This window comes from Fringilla coelebs (assembly GCF_963513975.1).
Source record: "Fringilla coelebs genome assembly, chromosome: 6".
NCBI classification, from domain to species: domain Eukaryota; kingdom Metazoa; phylum Chordata; class Aves; order Passeriformes; family Fringillidae; genus Fringilla; species Fringilla coelebs.
The window spans coordinates 47,332,546-47,349,921 of record NC_140034.1 but is presented as its reverse complement, the minus strand read 5'-3'; the positions used below and the strand labels follow the sequence as shown (position 1 = coordinate 47,349,921).

General features: G+C 45.8%; 1 protein-coding gene across 1 annotated transcript in view; it reads right to left on the bottom strand.

Annotated features, from left to right (window-relative positions):
* Nucleotides 1–2,755: 2,755 nt before the first annotated feature.
* TSPAN32 (tetraspanin 32) overlaps nucleotides 2,756–17,376 on the bottom strand; it is a gene marked incomplete at both ends in the record, with an annotated part of 28,560 nt that continues 13,939 nt past the window's right edge. Inside the window, 4 exons of the mRNA XM_084207649.1 lie at nucleotides 2,756–2,851; nucleotides 4,959–5,042; nucleotides 7,092–7,181; nucleotides 8,606–8,707. Coding sequence (XP_084063775.1) covers nucleotides 2,756–2,851; nucleotides 4,959–5,042; nucleotides 7,092–7,181; nucleotides 8,606–8,707 — 372 coding nt within the window. The remainder of the gene's footprint in view (nucleotides 2,852–4,958; nucleotides 5,043–7,091; nucleotides 7,182–8,605; nucleotides 8,708–17,376) is intronic.

The following is a 17,376-nucleotide window of genomic DNA, read 5'->3' as shown; positions in this document are numbered from 1 at the left end:
CCTTTACATTAAAAGCTGACCAGGGAAGATGGAGCACCTAAAGCTTCAGCAGTCCTGGTGGTGATGCTTTAACAGAGGTATTTTGTACCCCTTGATGAGCCTTGAGCAGGTAACCCACACTGATGACATTGACTCCTCCAATTTGTCCATGATGTTTTTTGATATGGTAGAATATCAGCAGTTAACTAGCCAATGCAGAGCAGTGTGCAACACCTGGCTACCTAATCCTTTAAAAAGTGAAATCATAGACATTTCTTCCACAAAATACTCTGGTCATTACAGCTTAAACATGTCTTTAAGCATTTTTCCTGCTTCTGCTTGCATTACTCCCTGACAGGTGCCAGCCTGCTGGCCCATCAGCTGGCTGAGGCTGATGAGCTGCTCCTTTTCCTCCAAAGGACCAAGGCCATCCTCTCCCTCCAGCACACTGCTGGGACTGGTAAGCACAAGCTGCCTGGGGATTATTCCCAGCACTGAAAGAATTCCCGAGTCCCCCCACGGTGTAAACCCTCAAGCAATGCAGGCAGCTTCATGCATGGCACAAGAAGAGGAGGAATGATGGCCTTTTGCAGGAAATTCATCTTTATTGAAGCAACCATGAGCCACATGAGCTGCCAGCTGGACTGAGGAATAACAGTAGCAGTAGCCTGACAGTAGCAGCTGGAGCTCACAAGGGAGATTGTCTCTTTCCAGAGATCAATATATGTGATGATACATATACATGTATAAGTGAATACTTCCCCACTAGAAAGTGCATAAGCTGGGAACAGCATATCATACCCAATTCCCTGCCAGACTGAGGTGTGTTGGTGACTGCCAGAAGGTTGCTTGAATATACACTGGGGCAGTTTGAACTTCATCCTGCTTCCAGTGAAGTCAACAGTGAGGCTCTGCTGGCTCCAAGGGCGGGGAATGAGAAGTGACAGCCCTCCCTCAGCCCTCCACAACACAACTCTTTCCAATGCAAGGTAGTTGCAGCCCAGGTTAAAATGCCAGCCAGGTGCTATAGGCTGTACTGCTGTTCTTGTACATGCAGCAGCCCCTGCCAGAGGGCTGGGACTTGTCCTGAACATAGGGTTGTCTATGTTTATCTCAGTAAACAATTACAATTTTTCATGCCTAAAACCCACTACGTACAAGAGAAGTGAAAGCTGTTGCTGGTTCAACAGACATTTCACACAACTGTATAATGTACAGCAGGTGCTACATATATTGCAGTGATGGGTTTCAGCTCAGAAGTGGGTCTGTCTCCTCAACATGAGGGCAAAGCACACCAGGGAGCTGTTGTTTCAGCTATACTGACAGCCTTTTACAAATTCTGTTTATTATTGATAAAGTGATGTAAAAAGGACATGGAGTTGGACATTGTATTGTTTGACCTGGCTGGAGATCAGTCCTGGTTTCTTAATAGACTTAAACTTCTGTTTGTGTGTGTAATATCAAAGTCCTTCTACCACAAGAGCACAGTGGGTTAGCAAAGCCTGATAAACATAGAGCCAGGGCCGGAAGTTACAGAATCACACAATCAGCCAGGTTGGACAAGACCTTGGAGATCACCAAGTTCAACCTATGACCTAACACCACCTTATCAACTAAACCATGCCACTGAATGCTACGTCTAGGCTTTTTTTAAACATTTCCAGGATTGTGACTCCACCACCTCCCTGGCCAGCCCATTTCAATGCCCAATCCCTTCTTCTGTGAAGAATTTTTCTCTAATGTCTAGCCTCAGCTTCCCCTGGCACAGCTTAAGACTGTGTTGTCTCATCCTGTCACTGGTTGCCTGGGAGAAGAGACCAACCACCACCTGGCTACACCCTCCTTTCAGGCAGTTGGAGAGAGTGATAAGGTCACCTCAAGACTCCTTTTTTCCAGGCTAAATAACCCCAGCTCCCTCAGCCACTCTTTGCAGGGCTTGTGTTCTAGACCCTTCACCAGCCTTCTGGCCTGTCTCTGAATGTGTTTGAGTATGTCAACATCCTTTCTAAATTAAGGGGCCCAGAATTAGACACAGGTGTGGCTTAACAAGCCCCTGTGAAATCAATGTGGCATCAAGATTTAGGAGGCTGACTAAATCCTAAGAATTAAAAAAAAATTGTATTGCATTACCAAAGAGGAATAACAGAAATATGTCCTTCTGTTGGTCAGTTGTTTCAAAGTTCCTTTACTACTTTCTGACCTTTTGTCCTGATCTCTACCAAAAGCTCTATAAATTTGGCAACATTTGAAAACGGGAAAACTACCTGACAGTCATTGGATGCCTATGTAGCATCCAGCATGATCAGAAACATGCCCAAAGTTAATCATTGCAAGTGTCCAGGCTGGCAGAGCACATTTCCCATCAGTGGTGACACACTTCCTGTCATTTATTTACTGATAGTGCAACATTGATCCTAGGCTGCGATCCAAAGCCATCTTCCTAGAAACATTGCATCTTTGGGGGTCACAGGGAACTGCTCAGATGACAGCACAAGAGAAGTTTGGTTTAATGCTGTGATTTTTGCTGGGCTTTTCTCTCCATTTGGTTGTAAAGAACTCCTTGTGTCCTTCTTGTGGAGCCACAGCCCGTATGTCTCCCAACGAGGGAATCTGCATCTCTGTGCCCAGTAGTAGTGCAGGAAAGGGAAATGTGTGATACATATCCCACCACCTGACCCCACGCAATACCTTCCCAGGGCATTTTGTGGGTGACTTCAGACATCTTCCTGTGCCAAGAGCTGGCTCTGCCTGGTAGGGATGCCCAGGCATCAGGTTTCTACCTCTCTCGCAGGATGTATTTGCCTTTCCGGTACAGGTTGCTGCTGAAGTGGATGGAGAACCAGAGGAATGAAGTTAGGAACATCCCATAAACCTAAAAGGAAATAAATTAGATAGGCATACAATTAAGTGTGTAACTGATTATGATGCTCCATCTGTGCAAATAAGCAATCATAAATATTGCCTGCTGTCACATTTTGCTGAGGAGAGCTGGTTTTCAGTGAAGTGCTGAACACCATTTCTGACATGAAAGTTTAAAAAAAAAGCAACACATAGTTAAAACATCTAATTGGAGTTAGCGTATCACAGCTCAAACCTGGCCCTAAAAATACCAAGAAATAAGATGAAACCAGGAAATTCAGATTTAATTCCTGCCACAGAACATTCCTCTATGCAAACAAACATACCTCTCTTATAATAGTAGTCTTTTGTAGAGATACCATAGAGACAAAAAACACAACACCCACGTCTTGTTTGAAGAAAAAACCCCAACAAAACAAACAGACAAATGCCTAAACTAACCCCAAACAGTTATAAATACAGAGAACAGTGTACTTCCTCTCTATTGTGATACTCTGCCTGGTGTATCACACATCAGGATTAACACAGGCAACATATCCAAGGTAAGGCTGCTGTGGGAAGGATAATGAGGGCTGTAACAATGTGCTCTTTCTTCAAGTATGCCCTAATGTGCTGATGCCTAGGCTTGCAGCTTGATCTGGGGATGTGTGTGCATTGTTGGCCAAGGGACAGTGACATCAGAGCAGCTACAGCCCTCTTTACGTGCTTCCCTTGCATCCTGCCATCACAATAGCGAACTGCACGGCGAGATTTCCTCTAGCACAGGCTTCAAAGACAGCTGCCTTATCTGGCTATAGCATCAAGCTGTGAAAAAAGTGCATCTGTTATAAAAGTGCTCCCGCTTTTATCTGAATATAGCTGCAGCGAAATGCGAAATTCTCCTTATACTGGAGAAAAATTGGAAAGTGACACCAAATATTCACACATGACTTTACATTTACAGCCCCATAGCAAAGCCTGATGGTTTTCCTAATTTTCCTGCTATAAAATACAAATAGTTTGTTCCTCTGCGTTTTATTTAGATGGAGAAGAATCTTTTAATCCATAAATGTGCCAAGGTAGACACAAGGCATAAAACAATCTCCAAATACACTTTCAATCAAGAAAGGCCATCCCGGCTGGGGAGCAGCATGGAGATATCACTTCATGGTGGAGAAAAGAGTCTCCTGGCACATGCCCTTTTCTAGTGTGCATCACCACATGTTCACAGTCCTTGTGTACAGGTAATTACAGTGATACACCTCTGCCAAGCAGTGGGTGGGGAAACAAGAAGGCTGGTTTTAATTAGTGGCCTGCTCCAGCTCCCCATGCAGACCTTGAGCCCCTTCACCACTGAAAGACATGCTTCTCTTGAAGCATTTAATCTTCTCTTTTGTTCTTCCCCAAATTAACTGCAGAGCCTTTCTACATGAGCCATCATCTGAGGATGATTTCACCGCTCTGCGTGTTACTCCGTCAAAGACAGAACCTGGGGACCCAGACAACACACTCTTCCCCTTTCCTTTGCAGCCTGCTTTTTTGAGCCTGTGAGTTACCCACACATTGCCTCATCAGATTCATATAGTGGTCATTAATAAGATGAAACCTTCCCCTTCTGCACAGCTCTCCAGCTCTACTGTTGGTGCTCAGTAGCTTTCAAGACCTTCCAGCTCTGGCTGCACAAGCAACTTCCCAGCTTGATCTAGGAGGCAGCAAATTTCCTAAAATATGAAGGCTTTAGTGCATCTCCTTTTCTACCATTGCTGCTGGATTCCTACATAATCCACAAGCCCCCAGCAAGGTGACACAGCCTCTCACAGGAGAAGTCACACAGGCAAGCCTGAGTGGATGCAATGCAACTGCTGATGCATCCTGCTCCCCACTCCCAGATGCCATGCCTTGTTAGGGCACAAAAACTGTGCAGAGAGCCTCCTCCTGCAGGAAAACCCCTCCATCCATCAGCCTGTCCAGATTCCTGACCCTTTCCCAATTTCCATGATGGAGTCCACCACTGCTTGTTTCTCTGCTGCCAGCATCCAAAATCACCCAAAATTCTAGCTTCTGGGGGCTAATTTAAGATACCTTTTCCTCACTGGATCCTGCCTTTCAGGGCCAAAATGTGAAAGGACAGACACTGTTACCGTTAAGCCAATGGCGATGCCCAGGAGCGAGAAGACAAAGTCCATGTGCTTCTTCAGAAAGTCCTGGATCTCTCGCAGGCAGTCCTGGGAAGAGAGAAACAAATACCCCTTGCAGCATCTTGGTGGGGGGCTTTATCCTCACAGCAGCACTTCCAGAGAGAGAAAAGGAGACAAGAAAGGGGTGCAGCATTGCACAACTGGGCAGTCCTCCCTTCTGCTGTTGCTGCTGCAGCTTGGGAAGACAAACTCTGTGGTATCTTTTCTGTTACTACAACATGCCTACAATTTTATTGGTGTGATGCATTTTGGACTGGGGAGGATGTGTGCTTAAGTGTGGTCAAGCAAAAGCTTTTTTCTTTACACCCACTGAAAAACAGAAAGAAGGAAATGGAAAGATAGAAAAGCAGAGCACACTGTGATGCCAAATGCATTCCCCAAGGTTACTAATGAACAGCTTGATTTTGCGAGGTGCTGCAAGCATTAATATACATTAGCCTTAAGCATACCAATGGCCCCACAGAAATCCCCGAGGTGTTTGCCAAGACAGCCATTTCAGAAATGCAAGAGCATGCCCTTGATGCAGGGATTTGCAGAACGAGGAAAGAGTGTTCAAAGCTAGGAGTGAATGCAGTGTGGCCACCAAACTGCGTTTTCCTGTGTCACACAAAGCACATCCTGCCATTCACTTCCCCGGCTCCCAAGTGAGGGAAACAGACCACTAAGTGGGAGGAATGAGTCGCGCACACGGTGCGCAGCTTTGTTAGCTTTGTTCTGCTCTCCCTTCCTGCTCTTTGAGCCGAGTTCCACCCTGCCCTGGGATGTGACATTCCTGGAGGCTGTGGTTTGAAACGCTGCCCCTGCGGGCTGACGTGCGCCTGTGCATCACGTGTGCTGCTAGCACTTGACATCTTCACCTGACAACGTGTTTGTATCGCTGCAGCGGCGTGGTTTTGTTTTTCCTAGAAACACCATATATTGATGCTGGTGGCTTTAGCTACTCTGGTGGAAGAAACATCATCGTGCAATAGATATGCTCAGAGAGTTGTAGCTTCAGTGCACAACAGTCTAATACTGGTGGCTTCTCCAGCAGCCTCACTGAGATACTTGAAAGAGCCAGAATGAAGCGTACTTGAGGAAGCTACTGTTGGGCATCATAGCCCTGCTTCATGAGCTTCTCATTTGAATACCTATTTAATGCCCCGGAGAAAAAGGAATTACATCAACTTCCACATTTGCTGTTAACTGGAACACATTTTAAGTGTCAGAAATTAGTGTCATGTGGAAAAATCAAACAGGTTTTTTTTGTGCTCTGATACATGCCTGTGATATCTCACTCTCTGCAAGCACAGGAGATGAGCAGGAAGCTGGAGGGAAGCGACAGGCTGCAAACACAAGCATTTTGAAGGCTTTCTAGAGCAGTGAAGGAAACTGCATCTGTGGGTCTGAGACCTGCTGATCCGCCAGGGCTCTTTCTCCTGATTCACACAATCATAGAATGATTTGGGTTGGAAGGGACCTTAAAAATCCCATCCCCTCAGCCATGGGCAGGGACACCTTTCCCTAGATCAGGTTGCACAGAGCTCCATCCCACCTGGCCTTAAACACTGCCACGGATGGGGAATTCCTAAATTCTCTGGGCAACTTGTGCCAGTACCCCACCACCCTCACAGTAAATAATTTTTTCCTAATATTTAATCTAAAACTAGTGTCAGTTTCAAGACATTCCCCCTTGTCATTACATCCTCCTGCAAAAAGTCCCTCTCCATCTTTCTCCTTTTCTAGAAGGACACAATTAGATCACCTCCGTGCCATCTCTTTTCCAGGCTGAACAAAAGCAATCCTTTCAGCCATTCCTCGTAGGAGAGATGCACCATCCCTCTGATCATATTGGTGGCCTCCTCTGGACTTCCTCCACCAGGTCAATGTCCTTCCTGTGGTGGACCCCAGAGCTGAATGCAATACTGCCATACTGTGTCCAGTGTTATTGAAACAACAAAACCCCAACAACACAAATCCCAACCCCAAACCATCAAAAAGCACAATTCTCCTTAACACTTTAGCACCAGTGAGGTTTTGATAGCTAGAAAGTAAAGGCACAACCCCACTATGGTGTGGGAGAATCCTTTCCCTTACCTGTCCATTGTGCACTTGGTCAGGTGGGCATGTCTTGTTCTGAACATCAGTTGTGTCCCCAAAAGGAGAGTGCTTCCCACAGCAAAGGAACTGCAAGAGAGGGAGAAGTTTGCCAGCTGCTTGCCAGGGCTCTCCCCTTGCTACCAGCTGCTGCAGCAGGAGGTGCTGGCAACAGGCCCCTGCTGCCCCAGGCAGGGCTACCCAAGCTGGGTGGCAAAGAGCAAAGCACATAGGAATTAACAACTGCAGCAATGCAAGCTGAATTCAGGGGAGATGGATGGATCTGCCCTCAAACTTGTTCATGCTGCCCCTTGGCCTGGGAGTGGGGCCAAGCCCCTCCTCTGTGGTCATATTAATGCTCACAGTGGCTGCTTCAGAAAGCCCAGGGATGCACAGACTCATGTTTCCAGCGATTGTCATGGGCCGAGGGGATCCCCAGCAACACCCACTGGGGAGCTGATTTCCTATAGCTGTGGTGCACTGGACAGTTTGGAGCTCTGGCAGAAGGGAAAAAAAACAAACCCAGGAGTAGAAAGACTGCTCCTCCATCAATTCAAGTGGCAACTAAAATAAGGAACTGGTGAAGCTGGGCATTGTGTCTGGTTCTTCTTGTCAAATGGAACCCCGGGAGTGCTGCTCCACACCCTGAGAGCAAGCACTTCCATGCCTGGGTAAGGCTCTGAGGGCCACCACCACCACTGCAAAAAGGAAACATTTGACCTCTTCTGTGTTTTGAGAAGCACAGATAGAAAGAGCTTTGAAAAGTACTTGCTATGATGATTTAAGAAAACACAGAAGGATACAGGGAGTTGTGTGGGAGGTGTCTGGAAGCAGCTGAGCAGGGCTGACCTCCCCATCCAGCCTTGTGTGTGCCATGAACTCACTCCCCAAACAAGCCCTACTGTGCGAGGGAATGGCATCTCCTTTACTCAGCAGGGACTCGGGAGTCTCTCACTGTGGGGGACATCCTCACTCATCTCCTGTGGCTTTGGGGCCAAGCGTCCTCCCCGTGCTCTGGGTAACCACCCTTGCCTACCTGCTGAGCTACAGAGACCAACAACATCCTGGGTAGTGGTTTTTGGGAGCCTGATAGCAGTCTCCAGTTCTGTAAGAGGCCACATAGCCTCTGGTACTCCTGAGACATAAACCTGAGGATAAATAGGAATAACCACGTGCAAATACTACTGGACTATGTGGAATTCTTGCCTCTTTCTCTCTACTTGACTAGGTGCATATCCACACTCTTGTACCACAGACAGGGAGCAAGTCACAGGGGCTGCTGAGACAGAAAATACTATGGCAGCTGCATATGGTAATCTGGTTGGTCAGATCTGAGAAAGGAAGAATAAGAAGGGAGGAGCAGACTCCACTGCAGGCTGGAGGACTCAGTTCTTGAGGAAAAATGGCATTGCAGCATTCACGAGACAGAGCACAGGGGCCAGCCCCAGCCTGCCAAAACCCTCAAGAAGATACCCCAGGGCAAGGTTTTCTCCTGCAGGTAAAAGACAGCTTACTGCTTCATGGATGGCAGTCAGTTCATGTCTCCTGAAGCTGGAGGTGTTCCTCCTCACCTCCTCATACACGAAATCATACACATCCATCATGCTGTCTTCCACCTGCAATGAAAGCAGAGGTCTGTATGTACAAAACACTGATCACAGTTGTCTCTGGGGGGAATTGTGCTCTTGATTTCCACAGAAGCTCTCTCAGGTATAGCACTACAAGCAGTGCAGCTGCTGAAATGACCCCCAGGCAGCAGCAGGAGCTGGTGTGTGACCCACCAGACAGTTAAGGAGCTGGGGTCTCACCAGCTGATGGCTGGAGCTTTTGGCCAGCTTTGAATTTCGTGTCAGAGAAGAACTTGGGTGCCTGCAACCAGTGTGCCTCTGAGTCCCTCTGCCAGCCAGGGCTGATGCCATCTCCCCATCCTGGTACTGTAAGGACAGGCTCACATGACCATGAGATGCTAGAATACAAAAAGTGAGAGGACCTCAGAGGGTTGGTGTTATCAAAGTGGCAGAGCCATTTCTCTGAACAGAGTAAAAAAAAATAACAGGAGTGATTCAGTGGTGAGTCAGACCCTAAATATTTACCAAATGTGTGAGAACTTGAGGCTTGACAGATTCCAGCCAACTCCCATTCGGGTGTCAGAGAAAAAAAAATATGACAGTTGCCCTCAGTGCCTGGAGTCAAAGCCTTATTTCTTCCTTTCATTTTCCCTTGCTTCCTCAGCAGCATCGGTCCGAATGGCTTGCAGTCAGTGCTTGTCTTTCAGGAGGGAAAATCGATGGGAAACACAGGCAGAGTGGGTGGCCACACAGGGAAGTCTCTGGGAACAGAGCCATATCTCAGTGAGGCTTTGCAGCTCAATCTAAGGGTTCACACTTGGAAATTCCTCTAAGGAATAAAACCCCAGCACTCTCTGCTCAGGGGTGAAACCTGGATCATTCAAGGTGGTTACATCTATTACTGCAAGATTGCTCTGTCCTGCCCAGCTGTCCAAAACACAAGCAACAACAGAGGGTAATAACCAAGGAGGTGGGGGGGGGGTTGAGAAGACTATTTGTATCCAGATTGGCTCTGTGCCTCCATGAATAGAGTTTGAAGGCACACATCAAAATATTTTCCATGGCCATCAACATGGCATAAGAGTGACCAGCGACAGACAGAGCTCAGATATTATGGGCCAAGAAAAAATACTCCATAGCAAAATGTGTGACACTGAGCTGTTCCACACAGGTGAGGAAGGAGGATGCTCCTTTTGTCCCCCTGGGGTATCAGAGTGCATAAAGTGACGTGGGTGCAACAATAAGACCAGATTTCTAAACAAATTCTGCACCAACATTCCCCACAGCAAACCTTATAACCCAATAAAAAAGAAAATATCCAAGCTTTTCTAACTTCTTGTGGGCCATGAAATAGCTTTCCAGAAGCAGCAATTAAATAAATGGATTCAATAAAAAGAACGTCCATTTCCACTGAAGAATTGGATTAAGAATAATTGAAAAAAGAATAATCTTTTGAGCTCCTCTTGTGGAGAAAGGAACAACAGAGCAGCAGGTTTCTTAATGTAAGTGCTTATTACCTTTGAATATCCTGATTCCAGTCTAAGATGTAGGAATAAAAACTATTTTGTTCTGTGACAACATACACATGTGTTTTGGTAAGGGAACCAGTCCCGCATGCACAATATTTGTCTTTTCATATTTACCACGAGGGTCAGGATGCTGAGCTTTCGTTCCAAAAGGCCTAAATTTGGATGACTAAAAAAGAAAAAAAATGAAAGGGTTCAAGCAAGTGGCTATGTTCAAGCAAGGGTTCAAGGGGTGAAAGCAATCCAGAAGTTTAATTACTTTCTAAAGGTCTCTTGAAATCTGGGCTAGGGAATACTGGGAGAGGTAGCTGTTTGAAGGATAAGGGTGGACAGGAAAGAACTGAAGGAACAAGAGGCCTGTAACAAAACAGTGGCTGAAAATTATTTCAGCTATTGGAAACAATAATTGAAAAAACCACAAGCAGTCATAATTTCACAGCCAGCTCAGCTACAGTGATGGAAATATTGATGGTAATCTTCAGGTACATAATGACTACTAAAAACTTCAACTGCACCATTTCTGAGCTTGCTTATGAGCTGACTTCTCAGTTACCTACTGATTTTTTTATTCTCATTTTGTCAAGCAGCCTCCAAGAGCTGAAAACACAACTCATTAAATGGAAAATGTTTAATAGCAATAATTTCCTTTTAGAATGTGTGTCTGGGCAAGCCTAAGAGTACAATTTGATGATTAGTCATTCTCAGCATTTCTATCTAGCAATTATATCTAGCATTTATATCCAGACATTATCTGAATAGGCTATTCAGATTCTAGTAAGGGAATATCAAACTCTGAATCCATTTTTAAGGAGCGAATTGCTTGTAGTTCCACCACATCCTCTTTCTGATTTTTGCTAGGATCATTTGATTTTGGAGGGAAAAACTGCTGTTTTCATACAACATAATGGTCTGTTTTCAAAGACTACTGCAGACAGTTTTCTCATTTAAATACTTCAGAGGTAGGCAGATAGTAGAAAATCTCAGTATTTATCACTGGCTGTTTCTTTCTGTGCAGAAGACTGTACAAGAGGTCTGGTTTAATAAGAGAATACATAGGAGAGCAAAACACCACACTTAGCTGCCTGGGATGGGGTTATGTTTACACTCAGAGCTGCAGCCAAGCTCTGAAGCACGGGTCATGCACGGCAGCATCTATCCAGCCCAAAATATCGTGCTTGCTCATGCATGCCTGATGATGTAAAAATTAAAGCCTGAAAACATAAGATGGTCACCAGGTGGTTTCATGACTTATTTGCAACATTCCTACATCAAGCAGACGTTCATCCCCATATTTTCCATTGATCCAGCTCCTAACACATGCAAGAGCTAGACTGCAGCACTGCTTTGTACTAAATTGCCATTCTCAACAGATTCCCATCACACACTCCCCTGACGGGCAACTTTGAGTCCATTGCCTCAAGACAATTTTCTTTTTCTGTCTCTTACACTGGTTGTTGGGGGAAAAAATATTAAAAATACTCAGGGTGCTTTCTCTCATCTTTAAGCAACAAGATGACTATTGAGTTTGAGTGCTTACACTGATGCTGTTAATAATGTGCTTTAAGATGTGCCCCATCACTTAAACAGTACTTAGCATGCAATGGGCAAATACAGCTGGAGAAGATAAACTCCATCTGTTTTTCGAAAGGTCTTTCACTCCTCCCACACATAAGCATTATAATAGTCAAGTGGATTTTCCTGTTCCTAGTAACTTGCTGTGATCCACTGCTGGAAGGGTTCTGCTGGACAAAGCTCTCCCTTCGAGAGCTCATCAGTAAGAAACACCATGAGCTGAAGGTAAAGCATCAGCTTGGCTTTGGTTAAGAAAAATCTCCAGCTTGAGTGATATGGAGGTCACACCTTAAAGTAATTCTTTTCCTGGAAGAAGCTGGGTGAAACGTTCCAGCTCTAAATCAGGTAAATAATTGCTGCCTCCCACTTCTCTCTGCATTCCTTAATGAAATATTCATTTAGGAATGATATTGATGGGTTGCTGGATACAACAAATGGAAAATCACCACTGAAATGGATGCAGCTGACTCCAACTGACTCAGTAAGTGCCATTTTTCACCTTAAGTAGAAGAAAAAAGGAATTTTGAGATTATTTATCATCCTCTGAATCCTTTATCCCCCAAGAAGCAAATGTAGGACTGCAGGAAGACATGTACTCTAAGCAATTAGAGTTCTTGCCTTTGGCTATTAAAACTAAAGCAAATTTCCACCTTACCTCCTTCAAGAGGAAAACTGACATTTTTGACTTAGGTTATTTATCAGGATAAGTTTTACCTGTAACTGGATTTGGAACAGAAAGATGAGACAAGGTCTGCCTTCAGTTCCTGATGCCTTTGCAAGCCAAAGATGCCAATGAATCCCAATCCTGCTGCCAGTGAATGCCTGTGTCTAGGCAACCTGGCAGCGTCACTTAGGTGGAAACTAATGTAGACTTCTATCAAGAACAATGGTCTGAGTCTTAGTGAACCACCTTTGCAACTGCTATTGGGTAAAAATCCCTCTGCAAAGATCAAGGAGAACATAGTAAAAGGAGATATCAGGATTGTCTCAAAGACAAAACCACCTTCCTCCTTTCCAATAAACAGGAACACTCTTGGCATGGCAGAGGAGGGAGAGAAGCATGGGAAGCATGAGGAAGATCTTCCTCTCCTGCGGGTCTTTGTGCCTTTGAGGAATCAAACTGAGCAGACGCAGTACAGGCTCAGAAGAAACTGTCATCTCAGCACTTTGTGTTCTTTCAGCATCACCACAGAGGATGCACGTAACAACCTCACTCAGAAATGTCTCTCTAGACGTGGCTACTACAGACTCCCACGCTCAGCTATGAACCACAAGCTAGACAGTTAAGAAGTGAAACTGGAATGAAGTAGTGAACTCACTCAAAACTCTTTGTTCCAGGAAGAAAAACACTTCTGCATTTTGCTGTCTGTCTTCCCTTTCCTCCCCAGTGTGCAGAAATGCATGCATTCACAGCGTGTCAAAAAAGGGGTGGGGCAGATGCAACAGCTTGGGTTTGGGCAAAGCAATGATGCAACTGCAGAGAAACAAAGGAGAGAAAGCCACTCTGGGGGCATTAGCCAGGTTGCAGAGCAACTCCCACCACATGGATCAAATACACGGTAAGATGAGCTTGCCCCATTCACGTTCAACCAAGTCCTATTTAACACAGTCATTGCAGCTTGCTGTATGTTTTTATTTCCTTCACTGCCCATCAGTTTGAGAGCCTTCCTCTAGCCAGTCATTCCCAGATGCTGAAATCAAGTCAGTGCTGGCAGTTAGAGCCTTTGAGGTCTCCTGTGGAAAATGGCACAAGATAAGAAGGTGCTGCTCCCCCTCTGACTGACAGTGGTCACTGGAGACCATGGATGGCACAAGCCAAATGGTTTTCAGTTTTTTTCCCCCCAGATCTCTATGTACAGATTTTGTGTGCATCTATACATACATAAAAAAAAAAACCAAACCAAACCAAACCATGTGGGCCTCCCTCTACTTTCTGCTATATACACAGAAGGAGACAGACCAAAACCTGCTGTGGAACAAAAATTTCAGAAAAAGAAAAATCTCTCTCTCTAGCCTCCGCACTTCCATCCTGTTCTTGCACAAAACACTTAAAACATGAGAAAGTGCTGAGCTGTTACACTGCTCACCTCCTTATTTCCTATCTCCACATCCCCAAAAGAACAGCAGATTCTAGCTGTGTGGGTGCTATACATCCCTCTTGGCCCATGGGCAGGGGGACATCACAGCCTCATGCTCAGCCAAGTCATAAAACCCAGAGGCCACCTTTGTGCTACTCAGATGCAGCATTGCTCTGTGTCTGTGACAGAGTACCAGATGCTTTATAGGGAAGTGCAGAAAACACAGGCAGGGAGTTAATCAATATCAACAAGGATTTTTCTCCCTAAATCCTCCAAATCTGTGGCTGCACACTAGTGAATGTCACAAGTATATCAAGGTCCTCTAGGAATTTTTTTGGATTAGCTATTTTATGTTTGCTCTTTGCTCATTTTTTTTTTTTTTTTTGTAAAAAAACAATTCAGTCCATTTTATAACAGAGCTGCAAAGCCAACAAGCTGCTAAGGGCCCACACTGACTCTTTATGTTCCTGTCTTTCAAAACACACAACCCACCAATTTGTGAACACCCCCTCCCCAAAACTGTGGTCAAATTATCTCAGCCAACCCTGAGCCTTCACCTGTAGCACTTGAAACCAGTGCCAGGCAAGACTGCTTTCCAACAGAAAGCACTGAACAACACTGAAAAAACCAGTTTTAGCTTATAAACCAGCGGTATCAGCAACAGAGCCAGTCCCAGGGCAGCCCTGTCACCTCTGAGGGGGAGGTGGCTGTCCTGCTGCGGTGAGCATCCTACAGGTGCATGAAGGTTGGATGTGCTGCAGTGATGGCAACCATCTGAGTGGCCTGAGGTGCCCTGGCTGATGCTGCTGGAGGCCGGAGCTGCAGCTCCAGCTCTGCCACAGAAAGCAGCAGAAACGGGGCCGCGTGGGTTCAGCGCCGGGGCAGCCATAAATTATAGAACCCGTGAGTGCAAATGCCTGTGTGGAGCTCAGACAAAGGAGAGCAGTGTCTCACTGGGGGGAGTGGGCTGTCCCTGGCTGGTGAGAACATAAACACTGGGAAAGAGGCACAGTATTTAAAAACGTTAAGGAAGAGGGAGGGGTTTCCCCCCATTTTTGTTTTTTCCCATGGAGTTCAGAGACTGGGAAAAGCTCAGTGGTTTTAAAGTGATTGTGCCTCCTAGATTAAGAGCAAGGAGCATGTCAGATAGTTTTCACAGCAACATCAGTGACTTTTGTAAATGCTCTTGGAAGAGCCCTGTGAGAAGCTATAATCCTGATCCAGCCTCCCTGAATCAAAGCTCAAAAGGAACCTACCTGTATGCTTCAGGTCTGGTTTCAGAAAACACCTGAGCACACCTTCAGCTTGTGTTTAAATCCCATTAAAATCTCTAGGATTTCACCCTGCATTTAATTATTTAAGTCCCTGCAAGACTTTGCCCCAACACAGACCAGAGGCAGCAATTGCAGGCATACACACATCCAAGGAAATCCACAGAGGAAGGACCTCTACAGTCCCACTTAAGAAATTAACTGGGAAGTGACAGGCTGTTCCTTACATACCTGCAGAAAAAAGATGCTTGTGCTGGTTCCATGCACGGTAAGAGATTATTTCCCTCCTAGAGACCCAGGCAATGCTGCCTCTGGCTTTGCAAAGGTGCTGCATGGAAGGGAAACCCACAGATGGAAGACCAGTGCTGGTTCCATAGGCAGAGGAGGGAGGAGGGAAGCTGCTTTGTTCAAGAGCAAGACCCAGGTGTGGCAGTGTTTGTTATTTAACAGCTGTAGCTGTTAATTCCAGGCTTTCTAACAGGTTAGAAAATCACCGTCTCAAAAGGTACCACCTTGCTTGCTGACAAACCGTGGAAGACTCAATTTCCACTTCCCAGCATGAGGAGGGGAGAGCAGACAAGTTCCTCTGAAGGAAGCAGAGCAAGGCTGCAGGAGAATCACAATGTAGACAAATGGCTTGTATTAATTCCCTGCCCATAAAAAGCTAAATCCTTGCATTTATTCTTGAAGTACAAGCAGTGCAGCACAGAGGGGCTAATGCCTTTCCGCTTATGTGGAGCCAAAAGCCACAGGTGAAACTCATTTTGAAATCACCCAGCAACCTGAGAAACCACTTGATAATTAAGAGATTACCATATCATTGCAGCTAGTGCAAATTCAAACAACCTCTTCATTCAGAGGACATGGGGAATCAGGCCTTTACAGAACTATGGACAACTATCTGCATTAGTTTCAAATTCCTGAGTTGGGAAATTGTAATTTAATCCATTTCACACTTTTACCTGTGCACAAATTTCTGTAATTAAAATGCTCATTCTGTTGCAAAACTCCTTTTCTGTTGCAGCAATTTTAGCATCACTGACCCACCCAACCATCCTGGCTTACGGGGCTAGGGCCACAGGGTTCCTGGAAGAACCTGCTGCAGAGAAAGGGAACAGCAGAAGTTGATGTGGAATAGAAACTCCTCTGGCCTCTTTCACGGCAAGCCCAGAACATAACCCATAACCTCAGATTCAGCAAGGCCAAGTGCCAGGTCCTGCACTTTGGTCAAGTGAGGTCAACAACCTCATGCAGCACTACAGGCTTAGAAAGCAGTGATTGGAAAGGGGCCCAGTGGAAAAGGACCTGGGGGTGCTGGGTAAGAGCTGAAAATGAGCCAGCGTGTGCCCAGGTGGCCAAGAAGACCTAGGGCATCCTGGATTGTATCAAAAATAGAGTGGCCAGCAGGGCTAGGGCAGTGATTGTTCCTCTGTACTGGGTACTGCTGGGGACACAGGGGGATGGCTGTGCCCAGTGCTGGGCCACTCACTACAAAACATTGAAATACGGGAGCCTGTCCAGAGAAGGGCAATAGAGCTGGTGAAGGGTCTGCAGAGGAAATCCACTGAGAGTGAGCTGGGGGTAATTTAGCCTGGAGAAAAGGAAGCTCAGGGGAGACCTTATTGCTCTCTGCAACTGCCTAAAAGGAGCCTGTAGCATGGTGGGGGTTCATCTCATCTCTTAGGCAACAAGTGACAGCATAAGAGCCTCAAGCTGTTCTAGGTTCAGGTTGGACATCAGGAAAAATTTCTTCACTGAAGAGTGGGTCAGGCGTTGGAATGGGCTGCCCAGGGAGGTGGTGGAGTCACCATCCCTGGAAGTGTTCAAGAAATGGACATGGCACTAAGTGTTCTGTCTAGTTGACAGTCAAAGGCTGGACTCAATGATCCTAAAAGTCTTTTCCAACCTTAATGATTCTGGTTTTATGTTGGTTAGTAAGGGTGCCAAATCTTCTCTAAAGAAGTGCAAGTACAGCTTTGGTCCAGCTTCTGCAGACAGGTTTCTAAAACAGCAATTAGCGGGTGAGGAGAGAAAGGAAGCTGGGGAGCAGGAGGAGGAAGCAGCAGCCCTCCCCACCAGCTGTGCTAAATGTGGCAGGTCTCTCCTACATCTCTCTCAGCATTCCACATCCCTGCTCTTTTTGGCCATGCTGCGAATGACAGAGGGACCTCACTAAAACAGACAGCAGTTTGTGGCAAAGGAACTGCCATAAAAATAACTTTGGAAAACAAGACTCAGCTCTTCGGCTTCAGGAAGCAGGAGTTCCTAAT